The sequence below is a fragment of the Ammospiza nelsoni genome, chromosome 1 (genome assembly GCF_027579445.1).
Source record: "Ammospiza nelsoni isolate bAmmNel1 chromosome 1, bAmmNel1.pri, whole genome shotgun sequence".
In the NCBI taxonomy this organism is placed as follows: Eukaryota; Metazoa; Chordata; class Aves; order Passeriformes; family Passerellidae; genus Ammospiza; species Ammospiza nelsoni.
The window spans coordinates 155007406-155025349 of NC_080633.1; the positions used below are offsets into that span (position 1 = coordinate 155007406).

General features: G+C 57.9%; 2 protein-coding genes across 2 annotated transcripts in view; one reads left to right on the forward strand and one right to left on the reverse strand.

Moving 5' to 3' along the window:
• LOC132078984 (NAD(P)(+)--arginine ADP-ribosyltransferase 2-like) overlaps window positions 1-17944 on the reverse strand; it is a 348971-nt gene that overhangs the window by 179631 nt on the left and 151396 nt on the right. The gene's annotated exons all lie outside the window — the stretch shown is intronic.
• Window positions 3759-17944, forward strand: part of EPPK1 (epiplakin 1) — a 30785-nt gene continuing 16599 nt past the window's right edge. Inside the window, exon 1 of the mRNA XM_059478843.1 lies at window positions 3759-14951. Coding sequence (XP_059334826.1) covers window positions 3759-14951 — 11193 coding nt within the window. The remainder of the gene's footprint in view (window positions 14952-17944) is intronic.

Consider the following 17944-nt stretch of genomic DNA (forward strand, 5'->3'; position numbering starts at 1 on the left):
CAGGACGGGGCTGCGGGGCCAGCCACACCTCCCGGGATCAGCCACAGCCTTCCCGGGGCCAGCCCCAGCCCTCCCGGGCCGGGAGCGGGCGGCAGAGCCCGTGGGAGGTGCTGCGGGCCCCGCAGGTGTTTTGCATGAGCCTGGCACCGGGATCCCCGTGTGGGCGTGGGCATTGGGGTGAGCCCGTGGGGCAGAGGGGAGAGCGCTGCGAGCCGGGGAAATGCCCTGGCTGGCAGCACGCAGCGCTGTCCCGGCTCTCAGCCGGCAGCTGCGCCCCTCGCCCTCCCCTGGCCCCCAGGCAGGGACCCCCGGGTCCTCCTGCCCTTCCCGGGGGCCGGGGCAGCGCCGGGGCCGTCCGCAGCTCCGGGCGCGATCGCGATCCTGATCCTGCGAACACAAACACAAACAGCGCTGCCTGGGCAGGTCCGAGCCGCGCTGACATCACCGGGCGGAGGGAGCCGGCTCCTGCCGGGACCTCTCCCCGGGCCGGGCAGCGAGCCCGGAGCGCGGCTGGGGCGCAGCAGCACGCGTAGGGAGAAGGTGCTGGAGTGCCTGGGGCAGAGGAACACGCGTAGGGAGAAGGTGCTGGAGTGTGACCGTGTTCACAGGGATCTGAGGATGAGGGGAGAGACGAGGATCTGACTCCGTGTTTCAGAAGGCTTGATTTATTATTTTATTATATATATTAAGACTATACTAAAAGAATAGAAGAAAGGATTTCATCAGAAGGCTAGCTAAGAATAGAAAAAGAAAGAATGATAACAAAGGTTTGTGGCTCAGACTCTCTGTCTGAGCCAGCTGACTGTGATTGGCCATTAATTAGAAACAACCACATGAGACCAATCACAGATGCACCTGTTGCATTCCACAGCAGCAGATAATCATTGTTTACATTTTGTTCCTGAGGCCTTTCAGCTTCTCAGGAGGAATGATCTTAAGGAAAAGATTTTTCATGGAAGATGTCTGCGATGCTGGTGTGCCCGAGGGGCACAGAGGGAGCTGGGGGACCTGTGGGGACAAAGCTGGGTGCATGGAGCCCCTTTGGGAGGCTGCTCCTGGGCTGGACACAGCACCTTCAGCACCTTCAGGGTGCTTTTCGCTCCCAGCTCTCGTTTGCACGGGTGGAGCCAGGAGGAGATGGGTCTGTGAGCTCCAGGCAATGAGGCAGAGCTGCTCTGTGCTGTCCCCACTCGATGTGACCTCTGTGGAAGGCACAGAACTGGGGTTCTGTGTGAAGACACCTCGAGGAGATGCCTCTGTGAGGAATGCCTCTGCCCGAATGCAGGTGCAAACAAAACCCTGTGCCAAAGTCAATAGCATGGGTTTTATCTGACAGCAAACATGTGGGAAAGAGAGGGGAGAAAGAAATGGAAAATAGAAAAGAGAGCAACGGAAGCGGAATAAAGAAAAATAAAGAAAATATAGAATAAAATATAAAGAAAATATAGAATAAAATATAGAATAAAGAAAATATAGAATAAAATATAAAATAAATATAAGATAGAATAGAATATAAAATAAAGAAAATATAGAATAAAATATAAAATAAAGAAAATATAGAATAAAATATAAAATAGAGAAAATATAGAATGAAATGCAGAATAAAGAAAATATAGAATAAAATATTTTATATTTAGAATAATAAAGAAATAGCTATTTTCTTAAAAAAGAAAATATCACCATCCCTGGAGCCCAGCGATGCTCTGCTGATCCCCTCTCCAGCTGGTTTGGTGGTGAAGGTCCCCCTGGAAATCTCAGGTGGGTTAATGCACTCAGGCCAGGTAGGAACCCCCTGTGGGCAGTGCCATTGTTCCTTACAACACTCCGGGTGTGTCACCTGTGCTGCAAGGGAGTGTGGGGTCTCTGATGGATGAAGGCACCCCTCAGCTTCCTTTGGGCTCACTGCCCCGAGCAGAGGTGACAACGCACCGAAATTCCTGCCCTCCCCTGGGCTGGGGATGAATCTGCGCAAACCTGCTCCCAGCACAGGCGGCCTCACCCACCCCAAAGCCAGCCAGAGATGGTTCTCAGCACGGCTGCTGGGCTCAGCTTGCATTCTTTTCCCTGTTTACTTGTTTACTTCTCCCCTGGGGAATGGGTTTCCCTTTATCTAATCTTGGCTTTCAGTCCAAAGTTCCAGCCAGGCATTCCTGAGGGAGGGGTGGGTTTCGTGAGCGAAACTTTACAGCAGCACGAACTGCTTCAGTCTCTGACACAAGGGCGTCCCACAGCTTTGTCAGCTCCTGAGGGATTTGGACTGGCTGCAATCTCCCCCTGAGGCAGCCCTGGAGGCAGCCCTGGAGGCAGCCGTGGTGGCCACTGCTCGCTGAGATGGAGCCTCTGCTTTCCTGGCATTGCTTGGGCAGGGTGAGAATGGGGGGACAATGGAGGGACAGGGGGGTTTGTGCAGCAGCCCTGTGGGAGCCCATGGAACTGCATGCCAGCACCCCCAGAGTCACAGAATCATGGAGGGGTTTGGGTGGGGAGGGATCTCAGAGCCCATCCAGTCCCACCCTGTCCTGTGAGCAGGGACACCTCCCACTGTCCCAGGCTGCTCCAAGTTCCCTCCAGCCTGGCCTGGAAAACTTGCAGGGATCCAGGGGCAGCCGCAGCTGTGCTGGGCACCCTGTGCCAGGGCCAAACCACCCTCACAGGGAAGGATTTCTTTCCAAAATCCCCTATCCCATCCAGCCCTGCCTTCTGGCAGTGGGGAGACATTCCCCTTGTCCTGTCACTCTGGCCCCTTGTCCCATATCCTTTCCCAGCTCACTTGGAGTCCCTTTAGGCCCTAGAAGGGGCTCTGAGCTCTCCCTGGAGCCTTCTCCTCTCCAGGTGAGCACTCCCAGCTCTGCCAGCCTGGCTCCAGCCCTGCAGCAGCTCCGTGGCTCCTCTGGGCTCTCCCCAGCAGCTCCAGGTGCTGCTGCTGTGTCCCCAGGGCTGGGGCAGCTCAGCAGGTGAGATCTCACCTGGGCAGAAGAGCAGAATCCCCCTCTCCTTTCCTGCTGCCCCCACTGGGGATCAGCCCAGGGGTTTTGGGGTTCCAGTGCACGTGGCCGGGGCATGCGGAGTTCTCACCCACTGACTCCCTGAGTTTGGCCGTAACCCCTCAGGGTGGCACACCAGGTTTGGACATGCCCAGCCTTTGGCTGTCACTTCCTCCTGCCTGAGGGTGTTTATGTTTCTAATTTCCCGGTATTTGACATGCAAACCATGAAGAAGTTTGTCACAGACTTCTTTTATGAAAAATCATTTCCTTAGGATTTTTCTTCCTGAGAAGCTGAAAGGCCTCAGGAACAAAATGTAAACAATGATTATCTGCTGCTGTGGAATGTAACAAGAAGATCTTTGATTAGCCCATGTTGGGGTGTTTCTAATTAATGGCCAATCACAGTCAGCTGGCTGGGACTCTCTGTCCGAGCCACAAGCCTTTGTTATCATTCTTCTTTTTCTATTCTTAGCTGGCCTTCTGATGAAATCCTTCTATTCTTTTAGTATAGTTTTAATATAATATATATCATAAAATAATAAATCAGCCTTCTGAAACACAGAGTCAGATCCTCGTCTCTTCCCTCATCCTTGGACCCCTGTAAACACAGTCACAGAAGTTGATTTCTCACCAAGCTTTCCCTCTCTCTGCAGAGTCCTGGGAGCTGTGGGAGGTGCGCAGCAGCAGCAGGATGGAGAGCAAGCCAGCAATGAATGGCCGGGCTGTCCCTGGTGAAGTTGTGTCAGGGACAAACCACTTGTGCCAGGACGTGATGCCACGCAAGCAGCAAAAGGCAGCTGGCAGGGACGTGGGGCCGGATGCTCCTGGGGAGCCCTCGGAGACAGCTGGCAGCATTGCAGGCGTGTATGTAGAGGCTTCAAAGAAGATAATGAGCTTCTATGAGGCCACCAGAGAGCATCTGCTGAGCCTGGATTCGGCCCTGAGCCTCCTGGAGGCGCAGGCAGCCACGGGCTCCATCTCCGACCCACTGAGGAGCTGCCGTGTGCCCGTGGCAGAGGCCGTGAGGATGGGGCTGGTGGGGCTGGAGCTGAAGGAGAGGCTGCTCTCGGCTGACAGGGCTGCTACCGGCTTCCTGGACCCCTACACAGAGGAGAAAATCTCGCTCTACCAGGCCATGCAGAAGGAGCTGGTGGGGAGGGAGCAGGGCATCCGCCTGCTCCAGGCCCAGGTGGCGACCGGAGGCGTCATCGACCCGGCCACCGGCGCCCGGCTCCCGGCTCATGTGGCCTGTGAGAGGGGGTACCTGGATGAGGAGATGAGCCAGCTCGCCTCTGACCCCGGCACTGAGGACAGCAGGGTGTTCCTTGACCCCAGCACCATGGAGAAGGTCACTTACTCGGAGCTGAGGAAGAGGTGCACCGTGGATCCGGCCTCAGGCTTCCTGCTCCTGCCACTGCAGATCACATTCCCGGGGATGGGAGGGAGGGTGAGCATCAGGGACCTGATGGACTCTGGCATCATCAGCCCTGACGTGTTCCGAGGCCTCGAGGAGGGAGGAATCTCTCCCCAGGAGGTGGCAGAGAATGAGATTGTTCAGCACTTCCTACGTGGGACCAGGAGCGTGGCTGGGGTTGTCCTGCCTTCTGGGGAGCAGAAGAGCCTTTACCAGGCACTGAGGGAGCATCTCCTGGTGCCTGGGGCTGCTCTCATGCTCCTGCAAGTCCAGGCCTCCACCGGCAGTCTGACAGACCCCCTGAAGAACAAGAACTACTCTGTGGACGAGGCTGTCAGGGTTGGTCTCATTGGCCCAGAGCTTTACGAAAAGCTGTCCTCAGCTGAGAAAGCCGTCACTGGGTACAGGGACCCGTCCACCGGAGAAATGCTCTCCCTGTTCCAAGCCATCAGGAAGGGCTTTGTTCCCAGGGACCATGGCCTCTGCCTCCTGGAGGCTCAGCTGGCCACGGGGGGTGTCATCGCCCCGGGCAGGCACCTGCGTGTCCCCATGGAGACAGCCCACGAGTGGGGGTACCTGGACGAGGCCACCAGGCAGCTCCTGTCCAGCCCAAATGATGACACAAAGGGGTTCTTTGACCCCAGCTCCAAGGAGAAGCTGAGTTATGCAGAGCTGCTCCAGCGCTGTGTCACCGACCCCAGCACGGGGCTCCTGCTGCTGCCACTCCCTGGGGACAGCAGCGGAGGGTCCCAGGGCACACTCGGCTTCTTTGACCACAGGACCCAGACAGCTCTGGAAAACACACAGGTGCCTGTGTCTGTGGGGAAATTCAAGGGCAAGCCGGTGTCCCTGTGGAAACTGCTCTTCTCTGACTACATCCAGGGCGAGCAAAGAGCTGCGCTGGCTCAGCAGTTCCTGGCAGGAGTGCTCTCCCTGCAAGGCTTGGGAGAGGCCGTCAGAGCCGCCGTTGAGGAAAATGCTGCCACCGCCAATGTCACCTTCAAGGGCCTGAGGGAGCAGGTGACAGCTGACCAGCTCCTGAGCTCAGAAATCATCAACAAAGACTTATTCAAGAAACTCAAGGAGGGAGAAACGTCAGCCAAAGAGGTGGTGGGCATGGACACCGTCAGGAAGTACCTGCAGGGCACGGGCAGCATCGGGGGGCTGCTGCTCCCTGACTCCCAGGAGAAGATCAGCATCTACCAGGCGAAGCGCAAGGGGCTCCTCAGGCCAGGCACGTCTCTGATCCTCCTGGAGGCCCAGGCTGCCACGGGGTTCGTCATCGATCCTGCTGCCAACAAGAGGTACTCTGTGGACGAGGCTTTGCGAGCAAACGTCATCGGCCCGGACGTGTACGACAAGCTGCTGGCTGCAGAGAAATCTGTCACTGGCTACCGAGATCCTTACTCGGGGGACAAGATCTCCCTGTTCCAGGCCATGCAGAAGGAGCTGATCGTCAGGGACCACGGCATCCGCCTGCTGGAGGCCCAGATCGCCACTGGTGGCATCATCGACCCCGTCAACAGCCACCGCATCCCTGTGGAAGTGGCCTACAAGCGTGGCTACTTCGACAAGAAGATGAATTTAATCCTCTCCGACCCCAGCGACGACACCAAGGGCTTCTTTGACCCCAACACCCACGAGAACCTGACCTACCTGCAGCTCAAGGAGAAATGCATCACCGAGCCCTCCACGGGGCTCTGCCTCCTCCCTCTGAACAGCAAGAAGAGGCAGTTCGTGGACGAGGCCACCAGGCAGGTGTTCAGGAGCTCCTGGCTGCCCGTCAGGTTTGGGCGCTTGCGGGGGGAGAAGGTCTCCATGTGGGACCTGCTGAACTCTGAGTACTTCAGCGAGGGGAGACGCCGGGAGATTTTCAACCACTTCCAGCTGAGGAAGCTCAGCCTGGAGCAAATCCGGCTCATGCTGGAGGAGGAGATGAAGAAATGGGCCCCCATCAAGTTCCCAGCCATGAGAGGCAATGTCAGCGCTTACCACCTGATGGAAACCGGAGTCATCGACAGGGCCCTGTTTGAGCAGGTGCTGGAGGGCTCCGTCACCCCAGAACAAGTCCTGCACATGGACTCTGTCAGGAAGTACCTCTACGGCTCAGGCAGCATCGGGGGGATCGTGCTCCAGCCATCCAACCAGAGAATGAGCATTTATGAGGCCATGAAGCAGAACATCGTGGTGCCAGGAGTGGCCCTGCCCCTGCTGGAGGCCCAAGCTGCCACGGGCTTCATTATTGACCCCGTGAACAACCAGAAGCTCTGCGTGGATGAGGCCGTCAAGGAGGGAGTCATTGGGCCAGATGTGCACGAGAAGCTGCAGCAGGCGGAAGGGGCCGTGACGGGCTATAAAGATCCTTTCACAGGCAAGAAGATCCCCCTTTTCCAGGCCATGAAGAAGGGCCTGATCGCGGACAAGCAGGCCATGCAGCTGATGGAAGTGCAGATGGCCACAGGAGGCATCATCGACCCAACGTGCGGCCACCACATCCCGCTGGAGTCGGCCCAGCAGCGAGGCTGCCTGGATGAGGACACCAGCAAGGCCCTCTCCAAGCCCAGCGATGACCACAGAGTGTTCTGCCTGCCGGACAGCAAAGAGAGCGTGACCTACGCCGAGCTGATCCAGCACTGCCACAAGGACGACATCTCTGGCTTCCACTTGCTGCCTCTGGCACAGGCAGCTGCTCCTGCCTACACCGACGAGCAAATCCAACGGATCTTCAAGGAAACCATGGTGAAGGAAAAAGGAGTGTCCCTCTGGGAGCTCATGCACTCGGGGTATTTCACCAAGGAGCAGAGGAGCGACTTCGTGGAGAAGTTCCGATCAGAGGAGCTGTCGCTGGAGCAGCTGGTGGCTCTGGTGCTCAGGCTGGTGGGGGAGATGGAGATGAAAGCCAGGACACAGATCTCCCTGGAAGGCCTGAGGGGCAGTGTCCCTGTGGTCTGGTTGCTGGACACGGGCATCATTTCCCAGAAGACATTTGAAGAACTGGCTCAGGGTGTAAGAACTCCCGAGGAAGTGGCTGAAATGGAGAGCGTAAAGAGGTACTTGAAGGGCACAGGCAGCATTGCCGGGGTCTTCATGGAGGCATCCAAACAGAAGATGAGCTTCTATGACGCCATGAAAAACAACCTCCTCCTCCCTGGTGCTGCTCTGAGGCTGCTCGAGGCTCAGGCAGCCACAGGGTACCTGACTGACCCTGCCACGAACCGGAGGCTCAGCGTGAGGGATGCCGTGAGAGCGGCCGTTGTTGGAGAGGAGCTGTCTGAGAAACTCCTTCAGGCTGAGAGGGCTGTGACGGGCTACACAGACCCCTACACCGGGGGCTCCATCTCCCTGTGCCAGGCGCTCAGGAAGGAGCTCATCCCCCTGGCAGAGGCCGTGCCCTTGCTGGAGGCCCAGCTGGCCACGGGAGGGGTGGTTGATCCCACCCACCACCTCCACCTGCCACTCCAGGCTGCCTACAAGTACGGCTTCTATGACGAGGAGCTGAACCAAACCCTCTCGCAGCTGGATGACAGCACCAAGAGCTTTTTTGACCCAAACAACAAGGAGAACGTGACCTACCAGCAGCTGAAGGACCGGTGCATTCGCGATGCCGAGTCGGGTCTGTGGCTCCTCCCTCTGTCAGAAAACGCCATGTTCTGCGTGGATGAACAGACCATGAATGTGCTGAAATCTGTGACTGTTTGTGTCAACGTGGGGCGGTTCAAAGGACAGACCGTGTCTGTCTGGGACCTCCTCAACTCTGAATACTTCTCAGACAGCCAGAGAAGAGAGCTGGTGCAAAAGTACAAGGATGAGAAGGCTGAGGTGCTGCAGGAAATCACCACAATTATCACCACAATCATCCAAGAGACTGAGGCACAGGGCAAGAAGTTCGCATTCAAGGGCCTGAGGAAAAGAGTTTCTGCCAGCGACCTCTTCCAGTCCCAGCTGATTGACAAAAAAACTCTCGATGAGCTCAACCAGGGGAAGAAAACAGTCAAAGAAGTGACTGAAATGGAGTCTGTCCGCAGGTACCTGGAGGGCACTAATTTCATAGCAGGTGTCCTTATCCAGCCAAGCAATGAGAAGATGAGCATCTACCAGGCCATGTGGAAGGGCATCCTGAGGCCAGGGACCGCCCTGGTGCTGCTGGAGGCACAGGCAGCCACCGGCTACATCATCGACCCTGAGAAAAACAAGAAGTTTTCAGTGGAGGAAGCGTTGGAGGTGGGTCTGATTGGAGGGGAGATTTTTGAAAAGCTGCTCTGTGCGGAGAGAGCCGTGACGGGCTACACGGACCCCTACACCAAAGCCCCCATGTCCCTGTTTGAAGCCATGAACCAAGGGCTGATTGTGAAGAGCCACGGCATCCGCCTGCTGGAGGCCCAGATCGCCACCGGCGGCATCATCGACCCCGTGCACAGCCACCGTGTCCCTGTGGAGGTGGCCTACAAGCGTGGCTACTTCAACCAGGAGATGAACCAGATCCTCTCCGACCCCAGTGATGACACCAAGGGCTTCTTTGACCCAAACACCCACGAGAACCTCACGTATATGCAGCTCCTGGAGAGATGTGTCCAAGACCCGGACACGGGGCTGTACATGCTGCAGGTTGTAAAGGAGGGAGGAAAATATTTCTACATTGATGAGTCCACAAAGCAGGCTTTGCGCTCAAAGCCCCTTCAGGTGAAAGTTGGAAAGTTTAAGGACCAAAACGTTTCTGTCTGGGAAGTCCTGTGCTCTCACTACTTCTCAGAGCAGAAGAGGAAAGAGCTGGTGATGCAGTACAAAAGCAAAAACCTAGCGTTGGAAGAGCTGATATCCCTCATCTTAAAAATCATTGAGGACACAGAGCGAAGAGGAGAAGCCCTCAAGGTCAAAGGACTGCGGGGCGAGGTGTCGGTGTCAGAGTTGTTCAACTCTGAGATAATTAACAAGAAAACTCTGGATCAGCTGCAGGACGGGAGTCTCACCCTTGCCAGCCTCACAAAGAGGGACACCATCCAAAGGTACCTGGACGGCACTGGGTGCATCGCCGGGGTTCTCCTCCCACTGAGGAAAGAGGTGATGAGCATCTACCAGGCGCTGAAAAAAGGACTCCTCACAGAGCAGTGTGCCCTGGGGCTGCTGGAGGCACAAGCGGCCACCGGCTTCCTGGTGGACCCCCGGAGCCACCAGAAGCTCTCTGTGGATGAAGCCGTGTCCTCTGGACTGGTGGGCAGCGAGCTGCGCGAGCAGCTGCTGTCGGCAGAGAAAGCCGTGACGGGATACACGGACCCTCAGACAGGGAATAAAATATCTCTGTTCCAGGCTGTGAGGCAGAAGGTAATAGTCAGGGATCAGGGCATCCGCCTGCTGGAGGCCCAGATCACCACTGGTGGCATCATTGACCCCTGGTATGGCCACCGCCTGCCCCTGGAGGTGGCCTACAAGCGTGGGCACCTGGATGAGGACATGTTCCTCCTGCTTTCAGACCCAGACCACGGCAGCAAAGGCTTCATAGATCCCAACACTCACGAGAAGATCAGTTACAGCCAGCTCCTGCAGAGGTGTGCCAAAGACAGGGAGAGCGGCTTCTACCTGCTGCAGGTGCTGGAAAAGGAAGGCGACTATTTCTACATTGATGAGCAAACCAAAAACGCCCTGTTGTGCACCAAGGTCCAGGTGCCCGTAGGAAAATACAAGGGACAGGTGTTATCGCTGTGGGAGCTCCTCTGCTCCGAGTACATCACAGAGGAGAAGAGAAAAGAGCTGGTGAAAAAGTACAAAGCAGAATCCCAGCACATTGTGCAAGGAATCATTGAGACAATACTGAAGATCATCAGGGAAAAAGAAGAGGACAGAAGCGATGTGTGGTTCCAGGGACTCCGACAGCAAATCACAGCATCAGAACTGCTCAGTGCACAAATAATTACAGAGGAAACAATAGAAAAACTCCAAAAAGGAAAAGAGACAGCGCAAGAGATAGCAAAAATGGAGAGTGTGAGGAGGTACCTTGAGGGAACTGGAAGCATCGCCGGCGTGCTGGTGCCCTCCAAGGCCGAGCTGGGTAAGATGGAGAAGATGAGCATCTACCAGGCCATGTGGAAGGGTATCCTGAGGCAGGGCACAGCGCTGGTGCTGCTGGAAGCACAGGCAGCCACAGGTTTCATCGTTGATCCAGTGAAGAATCAAAAGCTCTCAGTGGATGAGGCTGTGTCCTCTGGGCTGGTGGGGAGTGAACTGAAGAACAAACTTCTAAGTGCTGAGAGAGCCGTGACGGGCTACACCCACCCCTACACAGGACAAAAGATGTCCTTGTTCCAGGCCATGAAACAGGATCTGATCGTCAGGGACCACGGCATCCGCCTGCTGGAGGCCCAGATCGCCACCGGCGGCATCATCGACCCCGTGCACAGCCACCGCCTGCCCGTGGAGGTGGCCTACAAACGAGGCTACTTCGACCAGGAGATGAGCCAGATCCTCTCCGACCCCGGCGATGACACCAAGGGCTTCTTTGACCCCAACACCCATGAGAACCTGACCTACCTGCAGCTGCTGCGCCGCTGCGTGCCCGACCCGGAGACGGGGCTGCTGATGCTGCAGCTGATGGACAAGGGCTCCGTGCTCTACCAGCTGAGCGAGGATGCCCGCAGAGCCCTGCAGGCCGCCCGCACCACGCTGGCTGTGGGGCTCTTCCAGGGCCAGAGCGTCACTGTCTGGGAGCTCCTCTTCTCCCGCTACGTCCCCGAGCACCGGCGCCAGGAGCTCCTGCGCCAGTACAAGGCGGGGACAGTCACCATTGCACAGATGATCGACATCCTCGTGCAAATCATCACCAGGGCTGAGGGCCACGGTGAAAATGGAGTCCCCAAGGCCACGGAAAAGGTGATCCTGCCTGAAACTATCCAGAACGGCAGTGCCTCAAAGTCCCAGAAGAAACAGGAACTAAAGAGGGAGCAGGAGCAGGAGGAGGAGCTGGAGCGGTCCCTCAAGTCCCACACGGTGGAGGTCTCGGCAGGCGGCTTCCACGGCAGGAAGGTGTCCCTGTGGGAGCTGCTCTTCTCCAAGTTCGTGTCCGAGGCCAAGCGCCAGGAGCTGCTGGGGCGGCTGCGGGCTGGGAGCCTGGCGCTGGCCGAGCTGGCCACGCTGCTCACCCTGCTGGTGGAGGAGGCGGCGCAGCGCGGCAGCAGCGTGAAATTCACGGGCCTCAGGAGGCAGGTGAGCGCCTCGGACCTGCTGGACTCGGGCATCATCGACACGGGCACGCTGGCCGAGCTGGTGCAGGGCGCCAGGACTGTGCAGGAGGTGACGCAGATGGCCTCGGTCAAGCGCTACCTGGATGGCACAGGCGTCATCGCCGGCGTGCTGGTGCCCTCCAAGGCCGACCCGAGCAAAATGGAGAAGATGAGCATCTACCAGGCCATGTGGAAGGGCATCCTGAGGCAGGGCACGGCGCTGGTGCTGCTGGAGGCCCAGGCGGCCACCGGCTTCCTGGTGGATCCAGTCAAGAACCAGAAGCTCTCAGTGGACGAGGCCATGTCCTCTGGGCTGGTGGGCAGCGAGCTGCACGAGAAGCTGCTGTCTGCAGAGCGGGCCGTGACGGGCTACTCTGACCCCTACACGGGGGACAAGATCTCCTTGTTCCAGGCCATGAAGAAGGAGCTGATTGTCAGGGACCACGGCATCCGCCTGCTGGAGGCCCAGATCGCCACCGGCGGCATCATCGACCCTGTGCACAGCCACCGCCTGCCCGTGGAGGTGGCCTACAAACGTGGCTACTTCGACCAGGAGATGAACCAGATCCTCTCTGACCCCGGCGATGACACCAAGGGCTTCTTTGACCCCAACACCCACGAGAACCTGACCTACCTGCAGCTGCTGCGCCGCTGCGTGCCCGACCCGGAGACGGGGCTGCTGATGCTGCAGCTGATGGACAAGGGCTCCGTGCTCTACCAGCTGAGCGAGGATGCCCGCAGAGCCCTGCAGGCCGCCCGCACCACGCTGGCTGTGGGGCTCTTCCAGGGCCAGAGCGTCACTGTCTGGGAGCTCCTCTTCTCCCGCTACGTCCCCGAGCACCGGCGCCAGGAGCTCCTGCGCCAGTACAAGGCGGGGACAGTCACCATTGCACAGATGATCGACATCCTCGTGCAAATCATCACCAGGGCTGAGGGCCACGGTGAAAATGGAGTCCCCAAGGCCACAGAAAAGGAGATCCTGCCTGAACCCATCCAGAATGACAGTGCCTCAAAGTCCCAGAAGGAAGAGAAACAGAAACAGGAGCAGGAGGAGGAGCTGGAGCGGTCCCTCAAGTCCCACACGGTGGAGGTCTCGGCAGGCGGCTTCCACGGCAGGAAGGTGTCCCTGTGGGAGCTGCTCTTCTCCAAGTTCGTGTCCGAGGCCAAGCGCCAGGAGCTGCTGGGGCGGCTGCGGGCTGGGAGCCTGGCGCTGGCCGAGCTGGCCACGCTGCTCACCCTGCTGGTGGAGGAGGCGGCGCAGCGCGGCAGCAGCGTGAAATTCACGGGCCTCAGGAGGCAGGTGAGCGCCTCGGACCTGCTGGACTCGGGCATCATCGACACGGGCACGCTGGCCGAGCTGGTGCAGGGTGCCAGGACCGTGCAGGAGGTGACGCAGATGGCCTCGGTCAAGCGCTACCTGGATGGCACAGGCGTCATCGCCGGTGTCTTGGTGCCCTCCAAGGCCGACCCGAGCAAAATGGAGAAGATGAGCATCTACCAGGCCATGTGGAAGGGCATCCTGAGGCAGGGCACGGCGCTGGTGCTGCTGGAGGCCCAGGCGGCCACCGGCTTCCTGGTGGATCCACTCAAGAACCAGAAGCTCTCAGTGGACGAGGCCGTGTCCTCTGGGCTGGTGGGCAGCGAGCTGCATGAGAAGCTGCTGTCGGCAGAGCGGGCCGTGACGGGCTACTCTGACCCCTACACAGGGGACAAGATCTCCTTGTTCCAGGCCATGAAGAAGGAGCTGATTGTCAAAGACCACGGCATCCGCCTGCTGGAGGCCCAGATCGCCACCGGCGGCATCATCGACCCCGTGCACAGCCACCGCCTCCCCGTGGAGGTGGCCTACAAACGAGGCTACTTCGACCAGGAGATGAGCCAGATCCTCTCTGACCCCGGCGATGACACCAAGGGCTTCTTTGACCCCAACACCCATGAGAACCTGACCTACCTGCAGCTGCTGCGCCGCTGCGTGCCCGACCCGGAGACGGGGCTGCTGATGCTGCAGCTGATGGACAAGGGCTCCGTGCTCTACCAGCTGAGCGAGGATGCCCGCAGAGCCCTGCAGGCCGCCCGCACCACGCTGGCTGTGGGGCTCTTCCAGGGCCAGAGCGTCACTGTCTGGGAGCTCCTCTTCTCCCGCTACGTCCCCGAGCACCGGCGCCAGGAGCTCCTGCGCCAGTACAAGGCGGGGACAGTCACCATTGCACAGATGATCGACATCCTCGTGCAAATCATCACCAGGGCTGAGGGCCACGGTGAAAATGGAGTCCCCAAGGCCACAGAAAAGGTGATCCTGCCTGAAACTATCCAGAATGGCAGTGCCTCAAAGTCCCAGAAGAAACAGGAACTAAAGAGGGAGCAGGAGCAGGAGGAGGAGCTGGAGCGGTCCCTCAAGTCCCACACGGTGGAGGTCTCAGCAGGCGGCTTCCACGGCAGGAAGGTGTCCCTGTGGGAGCTGCTCTTCTCCAAGTTCGTGTCCGAGGCCAAGCGCCAGGAGCTGCTGGGGCAGCTGCGGGCTGGGAGCCTGGCGCTGGCCGAGCTGGCCACGCTGCTCACCCTGCTGGTGGAGGAGGCGGCGCAGCGCGGCAGCAGCGTGAAATTCACGGGCCTCAGGAGGCAGGTGAGCGCCTCGGACCTGCTGGACTCGGGCATCATCGACACGGGCACGCTGGCCGAGCTGGTGCAGGGTGCCAGGACCATGCAGGAGGTGACGCAGATGGCCTCGGTCAAGCGCTACCTGGATGGCACAGGCGTCATCGCCGGTGTCTTGGTGCCCTCCAAGGCCGACCCGAGCAAAATGGAGAAGATGAGCATCTACCAGGCCATGTGGAAGGGCATCCTGAGGCAGGGCACGGCGCTGGTGCTGCTGGAGGCCCAGGCGGCCACCGGCTTCCTGGTGGATCCACTCAAGAACCAGAAGCTCTCAGTGGACGAGGCCGTGTCCTCTGGGCTGGTGGGCAGTGAGCTGCATGAGAAGCTGCTGTCGGCAGAGCGGGCCGTGACGGGCTACTCTGACCCCTACACAGGGGACAAGATCTCCTTGTTCCAGGCCATGAAGAAGGAGCTGATTGTCAGAGACCACGGCATCCGCCTGCTGGAGGCCCAGATCGCCACCGGCGGCATCATCGACCCCGTGCACAGCCACCGCCTGCCCGTGGAGGTGGCCTACAAACGTGGCTACTTCGACCAGGAGATGAACCAGATCCTCTCTGACCCCGGCGACGACACCAAGGGCTTCTTTGACCCCAACACTCACGAGAACCTGACCTACCTGCAGCTGCTGCGCCGCTGCGTGCCCGACCCGGAGACGGGGCTTTATTTCCTCAATATTGTTAGAAAATAATTGGAAAACCTCTTTATTTTTTTCCCTGTTTTTGCCTTGGGGAAGAATTTTGCTATTGTGTATAATTCTTTTGATTCTGGTGTTTGTCTTTCTTTTTCTAAATATTTTTTTATCATTTATGATCTCAGTGTGGGAATTTCCTTCGTGATCTCTTTTCTTTGCCATCACCCACCCACATCATGTGCAGCTTTGAAGTGCCTCCCCCTGAGCAATGTTTCTGCACTGCATTGTTCATCCTTCCTAGGTTGCCTTTGAGGAACAGAGGAGGCAGGCTGGGTTATCTCAGGGCATTTTGGTGATGTGTGTCATCCTCATTTTCCTCACACAGGTTTAACTGCAGGTCTTTGTTCCGTATGGGTGCTGCCGCGAGTGGTATTTTTATTCTCTGCCTCTTTTTCCTGCATATGCCAGCTATTTTCCCCAGAAGCTTTGCAGGATTACATTCAGGTGCAAGTTTTCAAGCCAGGACAGCGTGCAGAGCAGATTCCTGCGTGGGCAGGATGCCAGGCTTGCATTGGGTGTCACTGGCGTGGGACACATCATGTGTTTGCTCTCCATGCCCCAGCCTGTCCTGCCTTTCCAGAGGTGTCTGGAGCACAAACCATGGTTTTCTCTCTCGCTGTGCTTTCCCTCCCTCTGTGAATCCTCCATGGGGATGGATCCTCACCGGAGCTGGAGTGGATCTGGCTGTGCTGTACTTTCTGTCTGTCCATCCATGGTGGAGCCTCCTTTCCCTCCTGCTCCTTTTGCCCTCCTGTGTCCTGAGCTGACTCAGCCACGTGCCGGAGCACAGGAACAGCCCTGGAGCCACTCTCCCGTGCAGTTCAGGGATGAATAATTCTACTGCTGTTTAATGGGAAGAAACTTAGCCTGCTTAAATGTGCTGCCTTGGGGTGTTTGCCTTAATTAACCTGTTAATGTCCTGGAAAATGGACTTTTGGCCACAGGCTTGTGCAGCTGATACCTGGGAACAAAGGTAGAGGAGCTGTGGGGCCCAGAGAATTGCAGGGGCTCAGAAAATGAGGCAATAAATTAATGGGAGAGAAGTCACAGAACCATGGAATGGTTTGAGTGGGAAGGAGTCTCCTCGTGCCACCCCCTGCCATGGGCAGGGACACTTTCCACTGTCCCAGGCTGCTCCAAGCCCTGTCCAACCTGGCCTTGGGCACTGCCAGGGATCCAGGGGCAGCCGCAGCTGCTCTGGGCACCTGTGCCAGGGCCTCACACCCTCACAGGGGACAACTCCTTCCAATAGCTAACACACATCTACGTTATTCCAATTTGAAGCCATTCCCTGATGCTGTTCAGCCAGGGATGGAAAGAAAGGCTCCAGGCTTCAGGTAGATCAGAAGGCTCAAGAAAAATCTCTGTTAGCAAGAAGCAGTGAGTTTAATAGACTCACGCACTAAGTGGGACCGGATTGGTGTCAAAGTAGAAAAATTCTCACCTTCTTGGTGACAATGAATAGCACACTGTGAGGAACCATAACCATAAACAATAGTTACAGAAAGAGAGATAATAATTGTTTGAATTCTTTCATCTAAGATTCCCAGGCTCAGCCTAGGATAAATGGTTTCTCTTCTTTTTTTGACTGAACTGAGAATCTCCACAATTCCCCCTTGTCCTGGAACCCCAGGCCTTCATCCCTCTCCAGCTGCCTTATAGCCCCCCTTTAGCTGCGTGAAACAAACAATAACATCTCCCAGGAGTTTTCTCATCCTGGAAATCCAATTCTCCCTTCCACGGAGGCAAACAGGAGCAGGGAGTGCTGAGTCCCTGGGGTGTGTCTGTAACGTCCCACTGTGCTGGTGCCAGCGTGGTGTCCCCACAGCTGCTGCACTGGGACACAGTCTGGGACAAGGGCAGGGCCAGCACAATGTCCCCATGGCTGCTGCACTGGGACATGGTTTGGGACACTCTGAAGGGCAATGCCAGCATGGTGTCGCCGTGGCTGCTGCGCTGGGACACGGTTTGGGACAGTCTCAATGGCAGGGCCAGCACGGTGTCCCCACGGCTGCTGCACTGACTCGTGGTTCCTGGGAAAAAGGGATGGGCCAGGCTCTTCCTGGTGCTCAGGGCACCTGGCCTGTGGCATGGTGTGGGAGGGAGAGAATCTGGGGGGGCTGGGGTGGTGCCAGGGCTGCAGGGATGGTGCCAGGGTCACTGTGGCTGCTGCACTGGGACATGGTTTAGGACACTCTCAGGGCAGGGCCAGCATGGTGTTCCCATGGCTGCAGCCCTGGCACCACCCAAATGACCCTGGCACCATCCCTGCAGCTCTGCCACCACCTCAGTGACTCTGGCACCATCTCTGCAGCTCTGGCACCACCACACTGACCCTGGCACTACCACAGTGACCCTGGCACCATCCCTGCAGGTCTGGTGCTGCCCCAGTGACCCTGGCACCATCCCTGCAGCCCTGGCACCATCCCAGTGTCCCTGGCACCATCTCTGCAGCTCTGGCACCACCACAGTGACCCTGGGACCTCCCCAGTGACCCTGGCACCATCCCTGCATCCCTGGCACCACCCCAGCCCCCCCAGATTCTTTCCCTCCCGGGCCCTGCCACAGGCCAGGTGTCCTGAGCACCAGGAAAAGCCTGGCCCATCCCTTTTTCCCAGGAACCACGAGTCAGGCACAGGATACCTGATAACACCTTTCCCACAGAGATCAGGGTTGTGCAATCTCTCCCAGCCGCAATAAAGAGCATTTTTGTCCGAGCCCGTGTCTGCCCGTGCCCGTCCCCTGGGCGCGGGGATGGGCCGACTCCAAGTGGCTTTTCAAAGGGAACTTTGTTATTTTTGTTATTCTTTCCTGAGCAAGGCGCCGGTGCGGGCGGGAGGGGAGAGGCGGAGCAGGGGCGGCGGCCACCGGTACCTGTCGGGCAGGTGACATCAGTGCCTCGGTACCTGCCTAGCAGGGGACAGAAATGCCACCGGTACCTGCCCGGCAGGTGACAGAAACACCGCCACTACCTGCCCAGCAGG